General features: G+C 45.3%; 1 protein-coding gene and 1 pseudogene across 3 annotated transcripts in view; both read right to left on the bottom strand.

Moving 5' to 3' along the window:
* ITGB5 (integrin subunit beta 5) overlaps positions 1 to 27,178 on the bottom strand; it is a 114,678-nt gene that overhangs the window by 70,941 nt on the left and 16,559 nt on the right. For all 3 annotated transcript variants that reach the window (XR_004678241.1, XM_034999987.1, XM_034999988.1), the window contains exons 3-5: positions 21,694 to 21,898; positions 11,216 to 11,465; positions 1,790 to 1,958 (exon numbers count right to left, since the gene is read on the bottom strand). Coding sequence is in view for 2 of the 3 variants with exons in the window: in XM_034999987.1 (XP_034855878.1) it covers positions 1,790 to 1,958; positions 11,216 to 11,465; positions 21,694 to 21,898 (624 nt within the window). In the remaining variant the exon portion in view is untranslated. The remainder of the gene's footprint in view (positions 1 to 1,789; positions 1,959 to 11,215; positions 11,466 to 21,693; positions 21,899 to 27,178) is intronic.
* LOC117999118 lies at positions 23,547 to 25,192 on the bottom strand (annotated as a pseudogene).

The raw sequence follows: 27,178 nt of genomic DNA, 5'->3' as shown, positions 1-27,178 counted from the left end.
GAACACATGCTCTCTGAGGTCAGAAACTATGTAAGTGGACAACTAAGTGCTTACCACTTAGTACATGAACAGCAGCCTCTCCAAACTGAGTTCCAGTCCCCTTTCCCAGCCCTCCCCCAACCATGGGAGCCCCAACGATTGCCCTATTGCTGAGCCACCAAAATTCTCGAGAGAGCGTTACCATTTACACATGCTCTATGATGACCACTATGGAAAAATTATAAAAGTATGTGCTGGGATAGCAAATTCACGAGTGATTCTTAAAAAAATCTTTGGTTATTGTTACTGAGTTACTTTGACAGTAGAAAATTAGTTTAAGTTATTACCTAACAAGGCTTGGGAAGGATATGGAGAAAAAGGAACTCTCACGCACTGCTGGTGGGAATAGAAATTGGTGCAGTCACTGGAAAATCATAGGGAGGTTCTTCAAAAAATTAAAAACATAAATACCATACAATCCAGTAATTCCACTCCTGGGTATTTACCCAAAGAAAATGAAAACACTTGAAAATATTTATGTACCCCTATGTTTACTGCAGCATTATTTACAATAGCCAAGATAATGGCAACTCAAGTGTCCATCCACAGATGAATGGATATAGATACACACACACACACACACAATGGAGTATTACTCAGCTATTAGAATGAGATCTTGCCATCTGTGACAACATGGATGGACCTAGAGGGTATTATGCCAAATGAAATATGTCAGACAGAGAAAGACAGATACCATATGATTTCACTTATATAGAACCTAAAAAAACAAAACAAATGAACACACAAACAAACAAAAAGCAGAAACAGACCCATAAATACAGAGAACAAACTAATGATTGCCAGAAGGGAGGGTAGTGGGGGGGAGGGAGGGCATTGGGGGGTGTGGGCAAAATGGGTGCAGGGGAGAGGGAGATACAGGCTTCCAGTTCTGGAAAGAATAACTTCCAGGGATAAAAGGTCCGGCGTAGGGAATATAGTCAATGGTATTACTATTTTTTTTTTAATTTTAATTTTTTTATTCTTATGTTAATCCCCATACATTACATCATATAGTCAATGGTATTATAAAAGTGTTGTACGGTGGTGGAGGGAAGCTGCGCTTGTGATGGGCACAGTGTAATACGTACACTTAACGAATCACTATATTATATACCCGAAACTAATGTAACATCATGTGTCAACTCTTCTTCAATTAAAAAAAAAAGTCATTACCAACATTCCATTTATATATTTCACTGAGATTTATGTATCTCCACTGAGATTGCAACCTCTCAAAGCATGAGTTCATGTCTGACCTAAGTCTATGTCCTCCCTCTGGATTCACGTATCACAGAAAAAGCTGGAGAAAAACAAACAAATAGAAATGCAACCTAAGATGACATGCAATTCTCTTCTTCAGCTGGATTCCCTAATACAACAATCTTTAAGATTTACCAAAACCGGGCCAGAAAGCTCAACAAGTTTCTATGCACAGGGCTTGAACTTTACCTTTCTCTCCTGAAAAGAAGCAAAACAGCCTGAAGTATAAACATAGAACAGCTGTCTTCTGGCAAAGACAGTATCCCATTGCACACAGCCACACCCTGACACACAGACATGCACCAACCCCGACCCATCACTGAGCCCCAGCTGATTGGACTGCTGTAGATCTCCCCACGCGTCCCCGAGCTCACCCTCGGATGTAAGAATGGACAGGAACCACAGGCTGGATGGCTCAAAATCTGCCATCTCCTATAGGTAGTGCCAACGCCCACCCACACGTAGAGATGAAACCAGAAAGAAGAGTTACCTTGCAGACAGCCGCCTGGAGAACTGCGTCAAAGCCCCCCTCGGGTGCATCACGGTTCCGGGACACCCTCTGTTTGCGAACCTCCTCGTTGAAGCTGTCAACTCTGTCTGTAAGAGGCAGAAGATGGCGGAACCCAAAGGATGGAACGCAGTTTGGGAATAACTTGTAACTGGAAAGAAAGAAGAGAAAGAGTCACTTTCCAGCACCGTAGGTAAATCTTAAACAACCAAGCACTCAGTGTGTTCACGGAGGGTGTTCACAGAGTGCCTCGAGCAACATTTACCCAGCACCTACTGTGTGCCCCGGGGACAGGCAGAGTGGAGCGCACAAAGAGAAACAACACGGTTCTTACTCTACAAACACCAAGGCCTAAGCTACAGGCAAGGCAGCATATCCAGGTTGTTCAGTGAATGGAATGGACAAATGGTTCGAAAAAGTAGGGATAAGAGTGGGCTACTGTGGTCAGAGGAAGACGTCACGGAGGAGCCCTGCCGTGGGCCTTGAAAGATGCGGGGGACCAGTGACATGCGCACCGTGGCCTAGGCAGCACAGCAGGGAAGGCTCTTTTGGGCTGAGGAAGGTGCGCCATGTCGAGTGAGAGCAGCCTGAACAGAGGTGCTCGTTGAAACCAGCCTCCCACATCACCTCTGCTGCCGCCATGTGCCAAAAGATCACATAACCCCTTTGTGCCAACCCCCTCAGAGACACCCGCGACATCCTGGCGCAAGAGCAAATGTTAATGGAATAGGAACGAAAACATTCTTTCTGCTACTTCGTTCATTTGTAAACACTGCAGTGATAAACGATCAGCTCTCCTAAATGCAACAGAAATCATTCAGAAACTAACCATCTTCAAATAGAAAATTAGATCTGGCAATTTGGGAGGAGGCAAGTATGGCATCTCATTAGCAGGTGAATGCTGCATCTTTCTCCTACAATACTGGACCATCTCATCTGCAGTCTGAGGTAGAGATCCCAATGTTAGGAGTTAGTTGGACAGTTAAGTGGCCAGGGCCAGGGTCCCCAACAAGAAAATACGGAGTTAGGACAGCTACAATAAAACAGCACCGACATCCTGTTTTACAGCTTAGACATGACTGCACTGACATTCTGCTTTGCAGCCTTTGCAGAAATGACTTCTGCAAAACGTCCTAAAATAAGACAATTAACCACAAAAGCATTTGTCAATATCACAGGCAAGGGGCAGTTAAGACAAAGCCCCCAGATGTCAGCAAAAAAAAAGACCATCAGCACATGGACATTAACCTAATGGGTAGACAGAAACGTGACCAAAGCCCTAACTGGCATGACTCAGCACACTCTGATGGCTTAAGAAAGTTCCACAAAAGACCTCATAAAGACCCTCAAACTTAGAAACTCTGAGGGCAACCCACTCGGGTCCCCCCTCCCTCTCTGGGAGCTTTGTACTTTTGCTCAATAAACTCTGCTTTGCTGCCCACCACTCTTCGTCTGGTCTACCTCACCATTCTTCGAAGTAGCATGACCAAGAACCGCAGGCACTAAGGGGACACAAAATCCTGTAACACCAAGTGGCTCCATGCCTGGAGGAAGTTATATCCCAATTATGGATCTAGGAGTCTCAACTTCACATACAGCCACTGACATAGGAAGAAAGGCCTTACGCTGTTTCACAAGTGGATTCTCTAGGGGGAAGGGGAGCGGGTCCTGGCCACAGAGCAGCACCCATGCCAGAGCCCTGTGGCAGGAGAGAACACGGGGAGCCCGAGCACAGGAAGGCCAGTGACCCTGCAGGGCGGGGAGCGAGGGTGAGGCTGGGCCAAGGGGAGGCTGGGAAGGCAGACAGAAAGAGACCACGCAGGTTTGTGGCCATGTTAAGGAAGTCCCTCTTTCAGAATAAAAGATGGGAAAAAAAAACCCACTCATGGAGAGGCATGGGGGGGAGGCTTTATAATCCAATTTAAGCCATGTGCATGGGAAGGGAAACAGGCTTAGGAACTACTAGGGGATCCTGCCTAACTTGCCAAGCAGCAGCCAGGGCAGGTATGGACAGGCTCCTTTCCTCCGCTACACGCTCCCCTCCATCTGCCTTCCCTTCGTTTCACTCCTTCTTTCTTCCCCAAATCTTCCCCTGCACCTTGTGCTTTCTAGAACCCAGGCCACCCAAACATTTTATTCCCATCTCATTCTGCCATGAAGAAAAGGCCATGGAAACTGTTCCTGGCTGGAAGAAGGAGCTGAGGTCCCATCAGTAGTTATTATAACTGGACAAACGGACAGATGCAGGAGGGAGTTAATATACACCAACTCCCTTCCTCCAAGCCGCTACCCCTTTCTGTGTGGCTCTGGTCCACAGTTTAGGACTTCAGGCGTTGATCATGTGGGTCGAGGAAAGGGAGGAGAGGAGCAGAACAGTAACTGTCATTCAGTGAGAAAGCCAGAGAAGCTGTGAAAAGCTCACCAACATGAGCGCGGCATTTTTTCCCTTTTCCCTTTCATTCCTGCTAGCAACATTAAGTAGATATGTTTTTACCTGGAGAATTACTATTAAATCATCGGGAACTAGATAATGTGTTTGCCAGAGAGAAGTCTTCATGGCAGGGAAATTACTATAATCAGATCAGTCACCTCTTAGTGAGAGGAGAATGGCTTTGTCACACACAGATGCCGCTGAATGTCTCACAGTCACTAAAATACGATGTCCTCTGCAACTAGTTATTTAATTTAACCCCTGGAAGACCTGACTGAACTTAAGGTCTGGGTGTTTGGTGGTCTAATGCCGGGAAACGCTCCAACACCCACCCTGCGTCTGCCCAGAGAGCCCTGTTTAGGGCCATGTATAGGGAGTTACTAAATTATGAATTCTGAACCAAGAAGTATATAGGCTTAAGTTGCCTGGGGGGGGAGCATGTACATATGAAAAGTGATTGCAATTTGAAGACACTAGATCCAGGCAAATCCAGAAACAATCCAAGGCTTCAGGACAATATTATGGGATGAGCTGACGTGGAAAGAGCTCCCCTCCTACTCTTAAGTATTTAGAGCTGCTAGATAACATAAAATGTTTCCCAAATGTTAATATGGAAGTTTAGCAGGGAAATCTCAGGTGCCAGAAATGAAGAACAAAAATCGTTCGGCAAATGAGCGCACTTAAGAGACAAGGTGGGCCTGGAGCGAGAGTTCAGGCCGAAGAGCTCCCGGAGGTGCCACGATCAGGTGGAGGTCCTAAAGGCTGGGGGCGGGAGTTGAACAGGGACGGATGAAGCCCTGGAATGGGGCTCTCTGCAAAAAGCTGAGCACTACAAAGAGCTGCCCTGTCACCAACATCAAAGATAAAAACTCCAACCATTAGCCTGGGAAAGAAGCAAGGAAGATCCACTCCGGGCCAAGGGCAAGATGAATCACCCATAAAAATTGTTAACTCCAGGCCCGAGCAAGTCAGAACTCAGTATATTTTTTATGCTGAAGGAAGCCCCAACTGAGAGATGAACAGGAAAACTAGTCCCATCGAGACCCAGAGGGTCCTGGCGGCAGCAAGCATACACCCACCCAAGCATACACCCAAGGATGCAGACAGGCCAGCAGGCCTGGGGCTGAGATGCTCACGCGGAAGACCACCGTGGGAAAAGAAGAGCTAAATGACAAAGTTCTGGACCCCACAAGAAACAAGCCACCATGAGGGAATGTCCACAAATGCAACAAACGGGACGATCTGCAGTTCAAGAAACAGAGGTAACAGAATGATCCGAAGTACTAGAAGACTAGGATATTTAAGACATTAAAGAAGAGGAAAGAATAGATACTAAAAGCCAGAACAGGATATTATTAGAAGGAAAAAAAGAAGGCTCTGGAAAAAAAAAAACAACAGAATCAAAAACAGAAGTTTGGAAAAGAACCAAATAAAAAATATAGTCAGTGAAATTCAAAAATGAAACATCAGTGTATGGATGAAGCAACTAAAGAACAAAATGGTAAACTAGAAGAAATTTCCTGTTATGGAAATTAGCGTTAGAAAATAAAGAGGAGAGAGGGATCAAAGAGAAAGAGAATATTCAAGAATAAAAAGATATATTCTCAGGCTAAACAAGCAGACCAGATTCTAAGCAATGTAAATAAAAGTAAATTCAATCTAGACACATTGAAATGCATATCATTACAGAATATGAAAAGCACAGGAAAATATTAAAAGCCACCAGAGAGAAGGCAAACCATGAGACGGAGAGCAGACTTCTCGTCAGCCGCAAGATATGCCAGAAGACAACGAAATCATACCATCAAGGCGGAGAAGAAATAATATGACCCCTTGGAAGGAATACAGGAAAGGTAAGAAAAAACACAAACGATGAAGGATGAAATGTGTTATCTCACTTGTGCAGATTTTCGCATATATATTTCCATTTGTGTGTGTGTGGCAAGAACATTTAAGATCTACTCTCTTAACAACTTCCAACTATACAAGTATATGCTCCAAGTATAGTAGTGTTAATGACCATCACCATGCTGTACATTACATCCCCAGAACATCTTCATCTTGTACCTGGAAGTTTGTACCTTTTGACCAATGTCTCCCTGTTTCCCCCCACCTCCCAGCCCCCAGCAGCCACCAGTCTACTCCGTTTCTATGAATTTGACTTTTCTAGATTCCACATATAAATGTGACATAACATGTATTTCTTTTCTTTTTTTAAAGATTTATTTTTAGAGAAAGAGAGAGAGAGCATGCAAACAAGTGCGGGGTGGCGGGGAGAGGGAAGGAGGGAGAGAGTCTTAAGCAGACTACGCGCACTGAGCCCAACGCAGGACTCGATCCCACAACCCCAAAATCACTACCTGAGCCAAAAGCAAGAATCAGACGCTCAACCCACTGCACCACCCAGGTGCCCAGAGACATGACATGTATTTCAACAACAGCCTGATACCTCTAGCAAAAGAAAATGCGTTCAAGACCAGAGATAACATGCTGCATTAGTCTTTCAAATCCTGTATGTGAACACCACATGATTTTTCCCAGTGACACTCTTCCTGTTAATCAGAATAGCAATTAAACAGTTCTTTAATGTGATGATTAAATTATACTATGTCTTTTTTCTTATTATGGCAGACCTGGTACTATTTACTTCAGTTCTGGCATTTCTAGCACATTCTAAGATAGGAAGGGATGAGTCTAGGACTTTGATCCTTCAGCAGGAATGTCTGGAGCAAGAGGAGGGACAAACCTCAGGGAAGCCCCCATGAAAAACTGGCTCTCTTTTCTCTGAGGTGTCCTGCATAGATGGCTAAGTCCCTCCCTCCTGACTATCTTACCCTTCCTGGGGGCTTCTGCTGTTTCCACTCCCAAAGGGGAGCAAAACCCAACTGAAGATGCCATTGGAGCTCGAGAAGAACCCTGTGACCTTCCCCTGCACACCAGCTGAAGGAAAAGAATAGGCAAGGATCACAGACAATGTGCATTGAGCCAGGGATGAAAGGCAAACAAGTGAGGCAGATCAGCTGTGACATGAGAGAGTGGTAGGGACAGCAGTGGCCAAGCATGTGGTTCAAGCCCAGTGCTACCAGACCATTAAAACTTAGAAAGGCAAACAAAGCACACACAGGCTGGACCAGACACAGGAAGAGCCACCTCACGATGTTCTCCCCACGAGCAGTGGGGATCTCTGAGACCTGGGACACCGCACACGTTCCAGTGCCTGACTGTGGGGAGATCAATCTCAGCCTGTCTCATCGACCCAAAGAGCGACTCCCTGATGTGGTGCCCAGCTTGGAGAAGAGAGATTTGCCTAACTTATCCCTGATATTTCCTTCAAAACTCCCATTCTTCTTCGGTGTGCCTGTGCTCACTGTGAAGACTTTCACTGTCTACAGTTGGTTCTGCCTTCTAGGGCTTAGAGAGGGACTCTGGAAAAGCGGTGTGTAATAACCTTGAATACTCGAATGCTGAGTTCCCAGAGCCAGTCCTTCATCCTCTCTGGGCTTCCAATCTAGTGAATGGAGGGTCCTTGGAAAATGACTGTGGAGACACACCCTTCCATCAGCAGACAGGGCCCAATCAGAGGGCAGAGGTGAAAAAGCAGACAGAATCACTACTCTTGATGAATTAAAAAAAGATTTGGGTTTTTTTGTTTGTTTTTGAAGATTTTATTTATTTATTTGTCAGAGAGAGAGCACAAGCAGGGGGAGCGGCAGGCAGAGCGAGAGGGAGAAACAGGCTCCCCGCTGAGCAAAAGGCCCCACGCGGGGCTCGATCCCAGGGTCCCAGGATCGAGTCCCGCATCGGGCTCTCTGCTCCTTGGGAGCCTGCTTCTCCCTCTGCCTCTCTCTCTCTCTCTCTCTCTGTCTCTCATGAATAAATAAATAAAATCTTAAAAAAAAGAGATGCTGCTGCACCTCCTCAGAAGTAAAACTCCAGCAAGAGGACATTTGGCACTGAGCCTTGGCTGAAGGTGCCTTGGAGACGGGACCAGACTAATAATGCCAGCAGCCACCTGTGGCCGGGAGGAAGCTAAATCCAGCAAATGATGACACCTAGGCCTCTTCGAAGTTAAGAAACTTAGACTTGCTTTTGTATTTAAACCTTTTTCTTATTTATTGATTTTTCCCACCACTGTGTCAGTTCCTAAGCCCTAAGGGAAGACCTAAGGGAGCTTCAAGGAGAGTGCACAGAGGGTCCAGAAAGATTAAAGGGAACATACATTACCAGCATAAACACAACCGCATCCTGACCACCAAGCCCCACGCAGGGCTGGGAGCTGTTGAGGCTGCTGAAGATGAGCCAGGGTGTTGGGCAGGTTCGGGGCTTAGGAACAGCTCTCTTCCTCTGTACGGCAGCCAAGTAACCCAAGGATCGAAAATGCCACCATAAGGTAGAAGAGCCTGGATCCGAGTCACCACTTGAAGGAGAGCTGCTACGGAAAACAGCTCAACCCTCATCAGATTTTATACAAGCAAGAAATAAACCGGATGGTGCTGCGCCACTGAGATTTGGGAACTGTTAGAGTAGCATCACCTAACACTGCCCTCAGGCAAGCACCTTGAGGGTCGGGTATTAATTAGCCTTCTGACTGGACCCAGGTAAAGCATCCGTGTTGTTGTGTGACTTGGATGGGGAAAAGTAAGCACTGTATTACTGGGAATGCAGACTCTGAAAGCAGTTTATCTTCACTTTTGCCCCAAGTTCATCCCTTACTAGTTGTGTAATCTCGGCTTCACTGTTTATTCAAAGTGTCGGTTTCCTCATCTGCGGAGTATGGCTCACATCTACTGTAGAGACCTCAAAAGACTGTCATGAGATTTAAATGAGATAATCCATATGGTACAAGGCATGTCGTGTGGTGCCTGACACTTGGTAAGAACCTAAGTCTTAGCTGTTTCTTGTCTAGTAACTACTCTGGGACCTTATGTCCCAAAGCCTGACTAAAGTTGGATGTAGGGATGAGAAAAAAGAGTTGGAAGTTACCACTCACTGTCAGACCACATCCTCCTGACATTTATGGGAACATGTGCAAGACTAGAAACAAACCAACCTTACAAGGGTTGCCTTAGGGAGTTGGCAGCCGTGACCCTCCACCCCCCACACAAGTACACGATGGCAGAGTCCTGTTCACCAATCCTGCTTCCTCTTCTTCTGGGCACAGCCAACCTAGTTTCCAGCCTCCTTGTTAGAACTCCATTCTATCTGATAAAATACAGGAGCAGAAGTGGCAAAAGCCATTCAGCCCTGGCCCATAAGCTCTACCTAGGAGCAATCGTCCAGACACAATGACTTTAAAAATCACGTGGGGAAGATGAAGAAGTACAGGGTGGACAGAGCCTAGGTCCCTGAGTCCCTGCTTGGAAGAGAGGTGTCCACTGATCAGGAGACCCATCTGGATTTAGGTGAGCAGGAAATAAACTTTTTTTTTTTTTTTTTAAAGATTTTATTTATTTGACAGAGAGAGAGAGTGCATGAGTGCACACAAGCAGGGGGAGCTGCAGAAGGCGAAGGAGAAGCAGGCTCCCCACTGAGCAGGGAGCCCGATGTGGGGCTCATCCTGAGATCTTGACCTGAGCCAAAGGCAGACACTTAACTGACTGAGCCAGCCAGGAGCCCCAGGAAATAAACTTCTATCATGACATACGTTTGGATTTGTTTGTTGTGGCAGTTAGAAATTCCTGCTGATAATCTGTCAAATATTTTCTAGTTCAAGTACTTGACTTACGTTGGGAAAAAAAGTCATACCTTTAAAACACACGATTTCCATTTCATTTTGTCAAGGTAAGTTATATTTACATAAACAACAAATAATTCCCTTATCCTCAAGCACCTCAATCACCCCAAGCAAGGGGAAAGTCTCCATTGTTCTGCCCATTCCTTCCCTGAACGCCTGGGTATTCACTTCCTGAGAGCATTATCTTAATCTAGAAAACAGTGCTATGCTACTGGGTATTTACCCCAAAGATAAAAATGCAGGGATCCGAAGGGGTACATGCACCCCGATGTTTATAGCACCAACGTCCACAATAGCCAAACTACAGAAACAGCCAAGATGTTCATCAACAGATGAATGGATAAAGAAGATGTGGTATATATATACAATGGAATATTATGCAGCCATCAAAAGGAAAGGAATCTTCCCATTTGCAACAACGTGGATGGAACTGGAGGGTATTATGCTGAGCGAAATAAGTCAATCAGAGAAAGACATATATCATATGATCTCACTGATATGAGGAATTCTTAATCTCAGGAAACAAACTGAGGGTTGCTGGAGTGGTGGGGGGTGGGAGGGATGGGGTGGCTGGGTGATGGACATTGGGGGGGTATGTGCTATGGTGAGCGCTGTGAATTGTGCAAGACTGTTGAATCACAAACCTGTACCTCTGAAACAAATAATACATTATATGTTAAAAAAAAAAAAGAAGAAGAAGAAGAAGATAGCAGGAAGGGAAGGATGAAGGGGGAAAATCAGAGGGGAGACGAACCATGAGAGACTATGGACTCTGAAAAACAAACTGAGGGTTCTAGAGGGGAGGGGGTGGGAGGATGGGTTAGCCTGGTGATGGGTATTAAAGAGGGCACGTACTTCATGGAGCACTGGGTGTTATACGCAAACAATGAATCATGGAACACTACATCAAAAACTAACAATGTAATGTATGGTGATTAACATAACATAATAAAAAAAAGAATGCATTAAGATTAAAAAAAAAAAGAAAACAGTGCTGTGTCAGACAGGCAGGAAAACAAATGAGCTATGATCATTATACCTTCCTACAGCCTTGCAACAGTTCATGTCTCCACACATAGTGGGGGGGACAGAACTGGGTCATGGCTGATCAGTTTAAACGCTTAAGTCTGCTCTCCCACTGCCCCCAAATACGCCTTCCCTAGTCCTTTCTTTGGGCTAAGTGTTCCTGCTACTCCCTTCTCCCACCCTTAAATACCCAACAGAAGGATTACCGGTCACTCACCCAATGCATGGATTGGTCTGGTACCTCGGCGCTGTGTAGGAGAAAGGGGAGATATTCTTGTCTACAAAAGACCCGAACCCCAACCGGAAGTTGCTGGTGAGCTTCCTCATCTCCTCGGCGAGCTTGGTGCCCAGGTTCCGGATGCTGTCCAAGTCATCCTTCATGGACAGGGAGAGGTCCATCAGGTAGTACAGGTCCACAGGATAATCCTCCACCTGTCGAACCTGCAGCTGGAAAGTAGTCTTGTCACCTGTGCCAACAGAGAGGCCATGCACAGTGGAGGTCATCCAACTTGCTGGGGGCTGAAGGGATGGATTTCGCTTTCAAAGCTGCTCCCCCTCTTACTTTTCTTTAGTGACTGCATACCTCTCAGAAGAAATATTTTTCTTGGAAGTGGAGTAACTGAAGGGAACACGGTGCTGAGGGGGAAGGTCTAGGTTCTTCTTCCAAATACTTGGCTCACGATTTTTTTTTTTTTTTAGATTTTTATTTATTTGACAGAGAGAGACACAGCGAGAGAGGGAACACAAGCAGGGGGAGTGGGAGAGGGAGAAGCAGGCTTCCCACTGAGCAGGGAGCCCAATGCGGGGCTCGATCCCAGGACCCTGGGATCATGACCTGAGCCGAAGGCAGACGCCTAACCGACTGAGCCACCCAGGCGCCCCTTGGCTCAGGATTTTTAAGGAAACTCTTTAACAGCTAGTCTCCTCAGTGGTGTTCTGTTTTGTCAGCAAAAAGGGCAGTTGGTGGACAATGAACCAGACAATTCCATGGACATAGATTAGGTGACATTCGCCCACCAACCACACACCAACTTCAGAGAAAGGAGTGGCCAAGTTGGGAATGTGGCCAGGAGGAGACTGTAAAGGTGTGAATGAAATAGAAAAGAGGGAATAAACCAAAGGAGGTACGCACATGAGTGATTAAGAACTAAGGCAGGAAGAGAGAGGTACAAGGCAAGGGGGAGTGGGAACACACGGTTACTTAACATACCCCCAAAGGGCAAAAATATATATTTATGCTTCTGCCACATGTCACCTTTTTCTATTTCCCTAGCCACTTATAGACAATAGTATTTAGTTCTTGGGCATATTTGACATTTTGGGATATCACAGACACAAATCATTATCATCGGAAATTGTATGTATAAATACAGGAAGACAGATTCCAAATTTTAGCACCAATCAAAATGAAGGGGGAAAAGAGAGAGAAAAAGAAAAAAAAAAAAACACTACTAGATTTGTCTACCAGCTATAAGAAAGAGAAAATAATTTTTAGTTCCATAGTAAGAGTCAGAGACAGAGGAGAAAGAGGAATTAATTCAGAGGGGAAAAAACGAAGAGAAAAACCAGTGTCACCTACCAGGGCTTACAGAAAGGCCCAAGTCAGCGCCACAACCGGAGGACTCATGCCAGGATAATGATCCTAAATCATTTCATAGGCTCTAAAAACACATCATTTAGAGCCAACTTTAAGAAGCAATCATACCAGGTAATTCTATTTGCCCTTGAGCTTATTCGTTTTTCAGAAGCACCAAGATGTCCTTGAACTCTCTGGGTAGAAGAGCTGTACGCACATTTGAAATCTGGACAGACGCGCTCTGTGTTTAGATGTGCAACAGCGAAGCCGGCCTCTCCTACCCAGAGGGTCCACGCCTGGTCTGCTGGCAGTCACCTCCCAGGGAAGCTCATCTCTCACCTCAAGCTGACCAGCAGCAAGCAGAAGCCTTCTAGAACTTGCAGGATAAGGACCGAATCCCGTGTGTCCCCTCTCCTCCTCCCACCCCAGACAAGGCCATGTTGCATTTTCTAGACCATGGAGATTCAAATGGCCAAAAGTTTCAGTCCAAGTTCCAGCTCTGTCCCTTGGCCGGGGTGCAACCTGAGCGGCAGTGCCCTCGGCGATACAATGGAAAAACTGATTAAGGCTATGAAGCGCTCCTGTGGAGAGCCGTGTTTTGCCAGCAGCAAAGGCCTGCATAAATGAAGTATAATTATTATAATTACTATCTGTTGCCTGACTGACAGCACCAAACCCGCTTCCCTGGACTAGTCTTTGCGTGTATTGCTCCAGCTTCCTCGAGACTGGCGTAGTTTGGGTTGCCTGTTGATACGAGCCTATTTTTAAAAACCATCAGAATTGACTCAAGCAGAGGAATGCTTAAGATTTCTTCCAGAATGAATTCTGGATGGCTGCAAAGTCGGCCTCTGGTTCCCATCGGGCAGACAGAGCAGGTCCCAGCACTGAGCCCCTCCCAGCCCTGGATGACACATCACGGTGGGGAAGGGGCAGGAGGGAGAACTTGGGGTAGGGGAGTGCCTCCTTAGTCTTTGTGTGGACAGACCCCCAATGGGCAGAGCCTGCGGTCATGTCTGCTCTGTCCGACCCCATCACCTCTTCGAAGAGGCTTCTGCATTTTCTCTCGCCTGTGCCCTTCCCCCAAAGTTCCCAACTACATCTTCTTTTAACCAGAATCCACTTTTGTGGACTATGAGTAATGCACTAATGAGCACTTTAGGACCAGGAAGTCGGGAACAGCTTGGACTTGAGGAGGTACCTGTGGGAGGGAAGAGGGTACTGGGCTTGGAGAACGAAAGCTGGGTTGGAATCCAGACCTTGTCACCAAGAACTCGGGAGACTTCAGGCTCCTCTAAATTTGCTGCTCAATTTCTAGATCCATAAAATGGGAGGATGTTAATTACTGTGGGGATCAAAGGAAACAATGTATCCTAACACCACACAAATGCCTCTACAGGAGGAAAACTTCCACCTGGGGTGCCCCCGAAGTCAGTTATTAAAGCAATTTCCTGTAGGGATCAAAAGGGAGACAGAAAATTCTGCCAGAAACTTGTGTGTAAATGGCTATAGCCATGGGCATTAAATTTAACTCCACATTTTCCAGAAAGGGAAACAACGTGTGACACACAAGTCTGTGTGTGCCAAGCAGGTATCTACTCTGAAGTGAGAAAGCTTTTAGCATCAACTTCTAAGAGAAACTGATTCCTGAGTAAGTATACATACCCCTCCCCTTTCAGGGGTTGCCAATGTTAAACAGAAGTATTTCTCCCCATTTTCCAAAAAGGGAAGGGCATAAGAAAGAGGGTAATATCATCAGCGTTCAGAATGAGGGTTTACTGCTGCCTCAGCTACACCTGAGTTTAAATGCCACAAACTCCTCAGGGGGCCCTGGCAATAACGGGATGTTGTGTCAGCAGATTTTGGAAGGACCGACATTCCTGGACCAATTCTCAGTGTTAGTGCTAAGTGTGGGAGTTAAGCAGCGGTGTACCAGCCCCTCTATGAGCAAGGTCAGCAGACTGAAGAAGAGGCCATCGCTGCGTGCAGGCACAAGGTCTGGGGCCCACTTTCCACCTTTGGACACACTTCCAGAACCACGCACACTTAGACACACTCCGGCATTATATCCAGCTATGCAGTTCTGCGCCCGCCACTCAAGATATGTCACCTCCATGTGTCTAGCAAAGAGCAGAGCCCTTCTCACCTTCACCGTCAGGGCTCGGTCAGCACCTGCTTCCGGTGATGCCATCCCAGCTCACAGTCCTCCCTCCTCCCTCTCCACATCAGACCATGATGGGTTCGTCCTCCCCTGCGGCTGGGGCCATTCCACATACCCACCACTTGGGACCAGTGGCAGGATCAAACACAGGAGACAAAGCACACACCCCAAAAAAGCTGACCGCCTCGCACCTGTGAGGATGGAGCAAGCAGTCCCTCTCGTGTCCTGGTTTTTCCCACTTCCAAAGCCCCCAGCTCCAACAGTGCTTTGTGCAGAATTCCTACCGCTTGCTCAGTTCATAAGTGTAGGTTCTCCTACTGTAATCAAATATCAACCAACCACTTGAAATGTACTTTTAAAGTTTGTTTTCTCTCTGCCCTCCCTTCCATCAAAAGTGAAGAGAGAGAGAGTCAGGGTGCCTGGATAGCTCAGTGGGTTGGGCGGCCAACTCTTGATTTTGGCTGGGGTCGTGATCTCAGGGTTGTGACATCAAGCCCCACGTGGAGCTCTGCGCTCAGTGGAAAAGTCCACTTGAGGATTCTCTCCTTCTCCCTCTGCCCCTCCACCCTCAAATAAACAAATAAATACATCTTAAAAAAAAAAAAAAGTGAAGAGAGAGTGAAGGAGCGAATTCCACCATGAACTTCTGGTATTTTTAAGACTGATTTTTGTTCAAATGTTCAGACAAAGTAGTATTCCAACCAATAAAGACTCTTGCCATCCCCAAATAAATATAAGTAGTTTTTGATTCCTCAGAATTACCCTTCTGTGCCAAAAATTGAAAGAAAAGAAGGGACACATTAAAATCAGCTATATTACAAACAGGACCTCAGCTGAACAGGGAATTAGGGCCCAGGTGCACACCTTAGGACGATCGTCTAGCTCTTCTGTTTACTGGAGCAGAAGGTAATTACTATCCCAGAATTAAATCCAGACCTAGAACCAAAGAATTACCACCCTGGTCTAGGACAAGGCTGGTGTGCCATATTGCACCCCACTCCTCACTGCAGAATTCTGACTCTTGACAGATGGAACCAAGGAAGGAACCATGTGAAGACAGGATTGGCTTCTACCAGTGTCTGCCCCAAGTATTAGAGCCTGGCATTCCTAGTTTCCTTGAAAATAACCCAGTCTTGGTCCATTTGGGCTACTCTAACAAGTACCCATAGACTGGGGGCTTATAAGCAATAGAAATTTCTCTCTCGTGGTCCTGAAGCCTCTAAGTAAGTCCAAAATCAGGGGGCAAGCATGGTTGGGTTCTGGTAAGAACCTTCTTCTGGGTTGTAGACTGCTGACTTCTTGCAGTGACCTCACATGGCAGAAGGGAGGAGAGAGCCCTCTGGGGTCTTTTTAAATTCATAGCACTAATCCCATTCATGAGGGCTCCACCCTCATGACCTAAGCACCTCCCAAAGACCCTACACCTCCTGATACCGTCACACTGGGGGTTAGGATTTCAATTTATAAATGTTGGGGGGAAGGCACAAACATTCTATATTAGCCAACCTCTTATCCATCCACCATCAAGTCTTTCTTAGACTTTTTAATAAAGTATGTACTCTGTCAGTCTGGGTGGCAGAAGCAATATACCGTAGTCAGGTAACTAACTGGCACCTCCGAAGTAGAACCCGGGAGGAGAGGGGAAAAAAGCAGCACAGACAAGGGCTGGCAGGAAACCCATCTCAAAAGCAACCAATCCCCTAGGTTAGTTACTAGTGCTGTATCAGTATCAATTTCCTGGTTTTAGTAATGCACTTTGGTTAAGTAACATTACCAGGGAAAGCTGGGAAGGGTATATAAGAGCACTATTACTTTTGCAACTTCTTGTGAGCCTACAGTTATTTCAAAATAAAACACTTAATATGAAAAAACAAAACTACTAGTCAATGAGCTAAAGGATAGAGGAAAATTAATGACTTAAGTAAACCCTTTCTAACTGCCCTAGTGCCTCAAAATCACCACTAGCCTTTTATTTATCATTTCAATAAGGTTTATTCTAAAGTTTATATCCTTTGTTAAAAGAATTTTTTAAGATTGTTTTCCTGACATACGGTTTCCAGGACTGGAAACAAAATGGAAAACATGATCCTGTGTTTATACAAAATCCTGCTTAAAGTTTGGCAGTTCCTCAAAAAGTTAAACATAGAATTACCATATGACCCAGCAATTCTACTCCTAGTTATATACTCAAGATTATTGAAAACACATGTCCACACAAAAACTTGCGCATGAATGTTCACAATAGCATTAGTCATGACTGCCCCGAAGTGAAAACAGTCGCAATATTCATCAGCAAAAATGTGGCATATCTATACATACACAAAGGAATATTATTTGGCCATAAAAAGGAATGAAATCTTGATAAATGCTACAACATCAATGAATCCTGAAGACATTTTGCATAGTGAAAGAAGCCAGACATAAAAAGCCATACATCATATGATTTATATAAAACGTTGAGAATAAGCACAACCATAGAAATAGAAAGTAGATTAGTGGTTGCCTAGGGCTGACTGTGGCCGGGAGGGAAAAGACAAGGAGTGACTGTTAATGTATACAGGGTTTCTTTTTGAGGTGAGGAAAATGTTCTGGAATAAGACAATGGTGATGGTTGTACAATGTTGCAAATATACTACAAACCACTGAATTATATAACTTTAAAACGGTGATTTGGGGCATCTGGCTGGCTCAGTCAAAAGAGCATGTAACTCTTGAATTCGGGGTCATGAGTTTGAGCCCCACACTGGGAGCAGAGATCACTAAATAAATAAACTTTTTAAAAATTTAAAAATAAAATTATTTTTAAAAATAAAAAAATAAAAATAAAATGGTAACTTTTATGGTATGTGACTCACATCTTAATTTAAAAAAGAAAGAAAGAAGAAAGAAAGAAAGAAAGAAAGAAAGAAAGAAAGAAAGAAAGAAAGAAAGAAAGAAAAGAAAACCAAAACAGAAAGTTCCACATAGAGGAAATTTTTCCTTTTTTTCCCCCCAGGCTTATCCTAGAACAATAACTTTGCTTTCCTGAAGCATCACTCATATTATTCTGAGGCTTGTCTTTGACTAGTCTAGTATAAGGTTGGCAAAGTGTTAACATTTCACTCAACAAATATCTATTATGAGGTATGGGGGAAGCAGGGCAAGGGAGGAGACAAAAAAGGATTTCTAAAATTAAATAATGGAAAAACCAACCACTAGATCTGAAAGCCTTCAGCAGAGTCAGGGGATGACTACCTTGAGGTTAACTATGCACTTGGTAAACTGAATGTTGCTAACTGCAACATAACATTCTCTTCTTCCCCCAAATAAATATCTGGGATTTGTCTCTTTAAAAATATTAACATTTTGGGGGCGCCTGGGTGGCTCAGTTGGTTAAGCGACTGCCTTCGGCTCAGGTCATGATCCCAGGCTCCTGGGATCGAGCCCCGCATCGGACTCCCTGCTCCTTGGGAGCCTGCTTCTCCCTCTCCCACTCCCCCGCTTGTGTTCCCTCTCTCGCTGTGTCTCTCTCTGTCAAATAAATAAATAAAATCTTAAAAAAAATAAATAAATAAAAATAAAAAAATAAAAATAAAAATATTAAAATTTTCAACATTTTAAGAGGCTTCATTGGCTTCAGGGTTTCTATATTTGACAAACAGATTCACAAGATTCTAGACCTTTAGGAATTCTTGTTTTCATCAGATCTCCTCCAAGTGTTCAGCTCTATAAACAACCTCACAGTTTGGGTGTATTTTAACTGGGCAGCCAACCCCTCCATTACCTTGACCTCCACACAACCGGAGAGCTCACACACAGCACCCATGTCATGATTTTGTATAAAAACAGGATCACGCTTTCTATTTTATTTCCAATACCAGAAACTGTATCATAATGCTTAGCAGGAGATGTGACTACACCATGACTTATAAAATTAGCAACTTCAGCTAATCCCCACACTAATCCCTGGCAATCCAGTAATTTGTGCCTCTCTGTCCAGCAGAGCCACTTACACCCTTTTTTTGTTTCTTATTTCCAAGACAATTCAATAGGCAAAAGAAAACATTTCTTATATATATATGATGACTTGGAGCTCTTTCTAACAACAACCACACGCATATCAAAATAAGACTGATTTCCTTCTTCCTTAAGTGAACATACGTTGAGCTTTATGCATAAATCAGTATCGTGCATACATGTGATGCCAAGAGGACTCTGCCCAAGAAGGCTGCCTTCACTCCAATCACTTCTTTAACTGCTCGTTGGGGGCTGTTTAAAAAGCTGGTTGGTAAACCAAATCAAACAACAGTCTCTCCGCCTCAGAGTCACACCTTCATTCTGATTTTAAGTAGGATTGAAACTGTGGCATCTCTGACTTTGTGTCCCTCCAGCTCCTTCCTAAACTAAATCTACCCTAAAGAATAAGGATTTGCCACCATGAAGGAATATATTTCTTAGAAAACCAGGGGCTCTGAGAGCAATTCTAAATGAGGAGTTCCAAAAATATAAGTTAAGAACCTCCCCTGATGATGACCTGAAACTATAAACTTGGTTGGCGATGTGAATTTTGGTCTTTGTTAATTATTAAGTTAATTATTATATTCACTTATAAGTGAATATAAGTAAAATGTATAAATACATTTTAAGTGTTATGAAAATTATGAACATGTGAATAGAGACAGGGTCCAGTAAAAATGAAAAACAACATCGCATGAAAGTGGATGATTTCTCAAGAATTTCCTTTAAGTTACTGCTATACTGTAATCAAATACAAAAGAAGATACTCATTCACCTTAACTGACAGCTACTTTTATTCCACACGATGTTCCAGGATCTTAATCATCTGCCACAACCCCCACATCCCCTCTAGGTCACAGCCCCTGACCCTGAGCCTGTCTTCATGTACGGAGATGAGTTATCTTAACCCAGAGGACATCGCCAAATAGCTGCCCACATAAAGGCTCAGCTGACTCCTCCCTTCTCTACCCAGTCACACAGCTTTGCCAGGGCTCCCTTCCTTCTCTCTCTCAGCGTGGTAGCTCACCAAACAAAAAGGCTAAGTGTCACTTCCAGTGGATGACTTGTAAAAATAGCAGCCTCAACTAATTCCCGCACTAATCCCTGGCGATCTAGTAGCTTGTGCCTCTCTATCTAGCAGGACCACGTACACCTTTTGTTTCTTATTTCCAAGACAATTCAATAGGCAGAATAAAACATTTTTAAATATATGATGACAGCAACAACAAGCATGTCTAAGCACTTACGATGGCAGCGCTGGGCTAAATCCATCTCTGAGACACTGAGAATCGCTATTCAAACCTAGACCTCGCTGACTCCAGAATCTGCATCTTTGGCCACTACTCTCTGAAAATAATGGTAATTTTAACTTTTTAAAGTGTATGTATGCAAAAAGTCTCATTTAAGCCTCTGAACGTGGCTGTGAGGAATGAAGGTGATAAAGACCTTGAGATGTGAAGGGGTAGGGTAACCTGCCCAGGACCTCCAAGCAAGGGACATAGCCAGCGCTAGAACCCAGGATGGCCAATCACATCCACAATCTTGCCACCAGCTCCAAGTGGCCCTGAAGTCTAAATCAATCATCTGGAAGTAGTTATTGCCAATGGTTTCTTAGGCAATGAGATAGAAGAAAAGGCTAAAAATCAAAGGAATTTGGAAATAAGCTACCTTCTCTCAAAATGTGACAAATTTAAACACATGCATATCCACTTTTTGACATCACAATTCTAATGTGTAGAATATTATATTTAAAAAGTGGTAAACTAAAAAAAGCCAGGAGTTTTGTAGTCACAAGACCATTTCTAACTGGCAGACCTTGAGTAGGTCGCTCTTCATGTATAAAATGGTCTTGGCTACCTTAGACTAGGCCAGGTATTTAGCACATAGTAGGTACATAAAATCCGTTAGTTTCCTCATATCACAGTCAATTCTAGGGCTTGCAGGAACTCTAGGATTATAAAATAACACTATAAGTTTGTCCCTTCAGAATGCCATGGACTCAAATGGAATTTGCTGACAAGAAAAAATACATTTTCCTGGAAGCAGCACTTTCCTGAGACTTGCATTAACTAGGGAGTAAACCTAGCAGTATCCTCCCATGAAATGCAATAACATTATTCATAATAGCCAAAAAGTGGCAGCAACTCAAGTGTCCACTGATGGATGAATGGACCAACAAAATGCAGTATACACAAACAATGGAGTTTTATTCAGCCTTAAAAAGGAAGCAAATTCGGACACACACTACAACACGGATGAACCTTGAAAACATGTTCTGAGTAAAATAAGCCTGACATATAAGTAAAAGCATTGTATGAGTCCCCTTATATGGGGCACCTCAAGTAGTCAAACTCATCAAAACAGAAAGTAAAATGGTGGCTGCCAAGAGTGAAGGTGGGGGTAGAATCAAGAACTAATGTTAAGGGACACCTGGCTGGCTCAGTCCATTAAGTCTACACCTCTTGATTTCCTTGACTTCGGCCCAGGTCATGATCTCAGGGTCAAGGGGCTCCCGCTCAGCAGGGAGTCTGCTTCTCTCCCTCTCCCTCTGCCCTTCCCCGTGTTCTAAAGAACACATGTGCGCACTCTCTCACGCGCGCTCTTTCTCGCTCTCTCTCTAAAATAAATAAATAAATCTTTAAAAAAAAGAACAAGCGTTTAATGGGCAGAGTTTCAGGTTGGGATAATGAAAAAGTTTTGGAGATGGATGGTGGTGATAGTTAGACATGGTGAATATATTTAATGCCATTGAACTATATACCTTAAAATGGTTAAAATGCTCAATTTTATGTTACATATATTTTACCTCAATAAACAAATAGCAAAGATGCCGATCTGTCCACAGGAGCCTTATACTCTGCTTCCTGGGGTCTGGGAACCAAGCCTTTCTGTCTGCTGGCTCTGCTCTCCGCCTGCCCCAGCTCACCTTCCCATTACTAACCCATTCCCTCCCCAGGGCACTCACCTGGCCGCAGGTTCAGGGCAATCTTCTGCGGTGTCATCTGAATGACATCTGAGCTGGCGGGACTGGAGCCCTTGCTGCTGAGAGGCAGGCTCCGCAGGACCTGGGTGCTGCTGGCTGGGCTCTCAAACTCACCCCCGCAGCCGTTTCTGGCCAGGTTTGCCTTCAAGTCACACCGGGAGGTGATGGAGCGCAGGCTCCCGAAGTCCTAAGTGCAGCAACAAAGGAAGAGGGCAGAGAGTGGTCAGGCTGTCTTTCCAGAGCACCTCGGGGTGTGGACCCATCAGCATCTGGTGCATGCACCTGAAACGCTCCGCACTCCATTTTCATTGTCCGAAAGGGGTGAAAATGATAACACGTACCCCAAATGCCTCACTGAGGATTACAAGGGTCAATGAAGGTGCTGGATACAAAAGCACTTTGTAAAACTGTAAATGCGTAGTAAAAATGCTCGGTTTTGTTGTTACTTTAATGATCAAAATTCGTAAAAGAAAAAAAATGGGTCTGTCTGCATAATTAGCTGGAGGAAAGTACCTGAAATGGTCTGTTGCACAATTTAGTATGTTTTAAAGATACTATATAAGTAGACAAGTAGTCATCATTCAGCAATCAAGAGTTAACTTGCAGGGGGCGCCTGGGTGGCTCAGTCATTGGGCGTCTGCCTTTGGCTCAGGTCATGATCCGAGGGTCCTGGGATCGAGCCCTGCGTTGGGCTCCCTGCTCCGCAGGAAGCCTGCTTCTCCCTCTCCCACTCCCCCTGCTTGTGTTCCCTCTCTCGCTGTCTCTCTCTGTCAAATAAATAAATAAAATCTTTAAAAAAAAATTTAAAAAGTTAACTTGCAGGCACTGCACATTACACAACCGTTCTGCAAGACAACATGGCGATAAACATTGTACCCTTTGACCCAGTCCCAGGAATTTATCACAAGAAGTCTATCAAAAGAAAGTGGAAACTCTTTAAGATACATACTGCAGTGACATTTAGAATAGCATGATCTTAGAAACCTAAATCCCTCAACCATAAGAAAAACATGGTATACCACCCCCATAGATGACACAGTCATTCAAAATGATGAAGACTGAAAAGAAAGTTCAAAACATACTAAGAAAAAAAAATCAGAAAATAAAATTGTATCTGCATTAGGATTCGAAAGGAAAACTTTAAAAATAAAGATAATTGAGGCATTAGTGTAGAGGGACTAAAATTACATTTTTTCTTTTATCATCTTTACTGTTGTTTGAACAATAAAGCCACATTGATAAGACAAATCTTTCTTTTCTTAAGCTGGATTTAGGAGAAGGCTAGATATCAGGATGACCCAACTTTATCTGGGGCACCAGGAGTTTAGGCCATTCGCTTTAAAATGAAATAACATACTCTATTATAAAATATGGTACTTCGGAAGTATTGATTGTTTTCCAGTAAGGGAATTTTTAACAGCAAAGCAAACTCAGGATGCTCTCTGCGCACCCTCTCACTGATGCATGTAGAAAATAAGATCGCCTCCACCAGCTGGCTGGATGCCAGTGCTGGCCCAGATCATCTTCCTGATCGCTGGAGAAGTTACAATGCTGACCTCTTCCTCGCCCCTCTGTAACACTTTGCCAGAAAGCCTCAGCTGAGTCAAGTGTCCTCCCTGCTGTGTTAGGAGCCAGAGACTTGGAGAACTCGCCCTCCGCCATGGTCTAGGATGCCCCAGGGCTAGCCAATGCCCGTCCGAGCCTTCACAAGATTCAACACTAAGAAGTCAAGAAGAATTTGCAGTGTTTTTATGTAAGTGAAACCAGATGTGTTGTTCCGGGCCTCTGTGACTGTTGTTGTTGTTTATTTTATAATTGAATTTTTTTTTCCACCCCTGGAGATCTTGCCCGTTGACCTCAGGGACGGTGCCCTAAGTCTAAGTGGCTCCAGACACTCGTGGAACAGGTGAGAAAATAAATATTCTAGCTTAACATAAGTATCCTTGAAATGATACAAGATTTCAAAGCTAGGCTTTCCAAACTGGGTTCCAAGTGGCCGAGCTTGGCTCTGATGTAGAAATTCTAATAAAGCAGTGACAAAGCCCAGGAATGGGGGAAAGGAGAGGTAACCTCCTGAGAGCCCTGCAGTAGTGGTCTGCTGTCTGGAGCTGTCTGCAGTGTAAGTCTAACTGGCTGTCCAGAGCTGGAAGGGCTCAGGGGCTCACCCGCTCAGAGCCTCCTCGGTGAAAACTTCTGAGCTTCCTGCTGGCACTGGGCGTCCTGGGCCTTGCTGCCAGCTACTCTAGTTCTGACGAGCTGCTTGTGCTCGGCCCAGTTCTGACTCTCAAGGTACACTGTCTTGAGCAGTCCAGGGCAATACTCTGCCACCAGGTTGGCAATGAAAGCATCTTTGGTCGCCCCGGAGTGATGGCAACCCCCGACACCCCGCCCATTGGTCTGAAGCAGCTTGCATTCTGGAATAGACTAGGTCACAGAGCCAACCTGCTTCACTCTAAGCAGGAGGTAGTTGCAGGATTCCTAAATCCACAGCCTTGGCAATTCATTTCAGCTTGGTCATCGAGATCATGCCCTACTGCCCAGACACCTGCACCAGCAGTGAACTTCACCCAAGCTTCCCAGTCATCCTGCTCAAAGGGGTTTTTGACAGACCCTACCAGTCCTTGATGGAGAACTTGTACAGGGCCACATGCTGGCCAGGGAAGATGTACCTGCTAAGATCAGGAGACTTAAGGTCCAGGTCATCCTTCCCTGACCTGAAGAACTCAGAGACAGCCATACCCATGCCAATTATAACCGGATCTGTGTGTCTGGCTTTCCCAACTCTACTCTAGAGGCTCTGAGGCTTCTTTAATCTCTAGGATATTAGGAATAAGGCTCTCCTCATTCCCCTCATTGGTAACAGCTTCTTTCTCCCTAATAATATTCTTCGAGGTTGTGGCACACCTCCACTCCAACGCACATGGCTTCCCGGAAGTTCGCTGCACAGGCACGGCAGGGCCGTCAGCCTTTGTATTGTCACTGGTTGCCAGTATGAGAACTACCAACGACCACGTGAAAACTGCAACTTGCGGGGTGGCTGGCTGGCTGAGTCGGCAGAGCATGAGACTCTTGACCTAGGGGTGGTGAGTTCAAGCCCCGTGTTGGGCATAGAGACTACTATTAAACAAACAAACTGCAACTCATAAGGTGCCCTCAGAAGTGCCAGTCAAGTCAGCAACGGGACAACACAGGGAGCCCTTCCCAGCAGGACACACAGCAAGGGACACCCTACTGAGGCACCTGTACCAAATTCAGATTTAGTCTCAGTGCCACCCATCTCTATCATCAGTTTGTCAACCTTCTCCTATTTCACAGAGTTGAGTGTCCTGTTACTTGGGGCAGGCCCAATGACTTCAGTGATGTGTTCAACAGCCTTTGAGACACCTTTACCTGTATATTGAATCTTGTCATTGTCGCAGGGCTCTGAGGCCTCAAAGACACCCCCTGAGGCACCTCTGGGCGTGGCAGGTGTGAAGCACATTTTGAGAGTAAGGCAGCTGCCTCAGCAGTGGGATTCCCACATAGCTGAGGGGCCATCTGGCTCAGAATCTGAAAAGAGCCACAACTAATTGCTTGCTGCCCAAGAAAAGGACAGAGAGTGCTGCAGGCCCAGCTGGGAATGCTGACCCCCCAAGCCCAGGTGTTTCTCCTCCTCTACTCCTGAGCTCTTCGCTAGATCGTCCTTCAGATGCCAGAGACCTGACACTTGGGCCCTCGTCCAGGTGCCAGAAGACAGCAAGTTGCAAGAGGAAGGGACTTTGAATGCATCGCCTGGTGCCAGCCCTGCTCTCTATGGGTGAGGCATCAGAGGCCCACATGTCAAAGCTCATGCCTCAGTTCATCCAAGAAACTCAAGTTCATTGGGCTTCAGCTGCCTGGACCCCAGTGCTCTTTGCATCGCCTCCCTTCCATCTCAACAAAGGCCACGGCTGAATGCTGCAGTAGGAAACTCTGGCTCCACAGATCCCATCCCTCTGATTTTAGTATTTCCTTGCTGCCCCGAAGGCAGAGATCTTCCTGCCATCTATCAGACCTGGAGGATAAATATTCTCTCTTATTCAGAAAAACAGGTATGGAAGGAGAGGGGGGACTTCATCTCAACATGGAAAAATGGAAACTAGTTTCAGGAAGGGCTTCTACTGGGGCAGAGCGCAACTGCGTGCAGATGCTCCTGATGCTCTGAGCTGGAAGGAGTTTCAGCTCATGGAGGAAGCATCTGTCCGTGGTCTCCAGAACTGCATCCATCAACCCTCCAAGGACTCATAAAAGGAAACGGCATTACAGGCAAACTTCCAAGAGAAGCAACAGATTGGGAACAGGAACTTGAAACATCTTTTATGACTTTCAGTCACTCTGTGGTAACATAAAAAAGACAAGGGAAGTGTTCCAAATGTCGATCCCTTTTTATTTGTTACAACATTGGCCTTTGCAAGTTGTGCTAACTTGCTCCCCTCTCCTTGCTCCTATGCGGCCTATGAAGTGGAGGATAGGATGAGCTCCACCGTTGGCTGTAACATTGTAACACCTAACTCCCTGGACATTTTGTTCACCAAAATCTGTCTCCCTGCCATGAAAGCCAGCGCCCGCATCCTGGCCAGTGTGGTGGGGTTCATTCAGGTTTGTCTGAGTGGCCACACTATCGTGAGGGAATCCGCACACCACCCTGCCTACTTTTGCTGAAGGCTGGAACTCTAAAAAGATGTGGGTGTTGGTTTGGGGGGGGAAGGACGGATTCTTGTTTGTTTCTGAAACAGCAGGGGTGGGAGAAGAGGAACCCCAGCGGGAAAGGAGGCAGACAGGCCCAATTTCTGGGATGAAAATGGAAGAAACAAACTGGTGAACAGGCAGGGAGCCTGGCAGAGAGGTGGGCACAGGTGGGGGAGCTGACTGCCCTCTGAGGCGGGGCTTTCCCCTGGGATACGGCAGGGCCACACCAGTTCCACAGAGCCCTCGTTGATGGGGGGGGGGGGGGGGTGGCGGGCATAAGGTAAGCCTCGCAAACCGAAATCTGCACGAGCAACACACTACCCTCCGCCTGGGGGATGGAGAAATCCCTCTGTCAGCTTTCAGTTACCTCATTTAATTCACTGAACAAATATTTATGAAGCATCTACAATAGGCCACAATTATTCCTTTCATGACCACAAAGAGATTTTCTCTCAAAGAATCTATATTTTATTGTGAGCTGGAGTGAATGCTCATTTTTTTCTTCATTTCCTCCAACTCAAAGGAGCATACAGGCAAAGTCTCCTCGATACCCTGGACACCATAATTTCCCCCGAAAGTCCACTCAGCCCATTACAGGATGCTACTGTGGTCTTGTCTAAGCTGTAAAATAGGATGCTAGTGTGGTTTCGTCTTCGCTGCCCCGGCTTTTTTGTTTTCTTGTCAGGGACCCTGGTCCTGACTACCTAAGTGTCCAATTAACTTCTAACACTGTCTTGCTTCCCTGCCTCCAAACGGTCTC

Source organism: Mirounga leonina, unplaced genomic scaffold, assembly GCF_011800145.1.
Source record: "Mirounga leonina isolate KUSES-001 unplaced genomic scaffold, KU_Mleo_1.0 Mir_115, whole genome shotgun sequence".
NCBI classification, from domain to species: domain Eukaryota; kingdom Metazoa; phylum Chordata; class Mammalia; order Carnivora; family Phocidae; genus Mirounga; species Mirounga leonina.
This window is presented reverse-complemented; position numbering and strand designations above follow the sequence as displayed.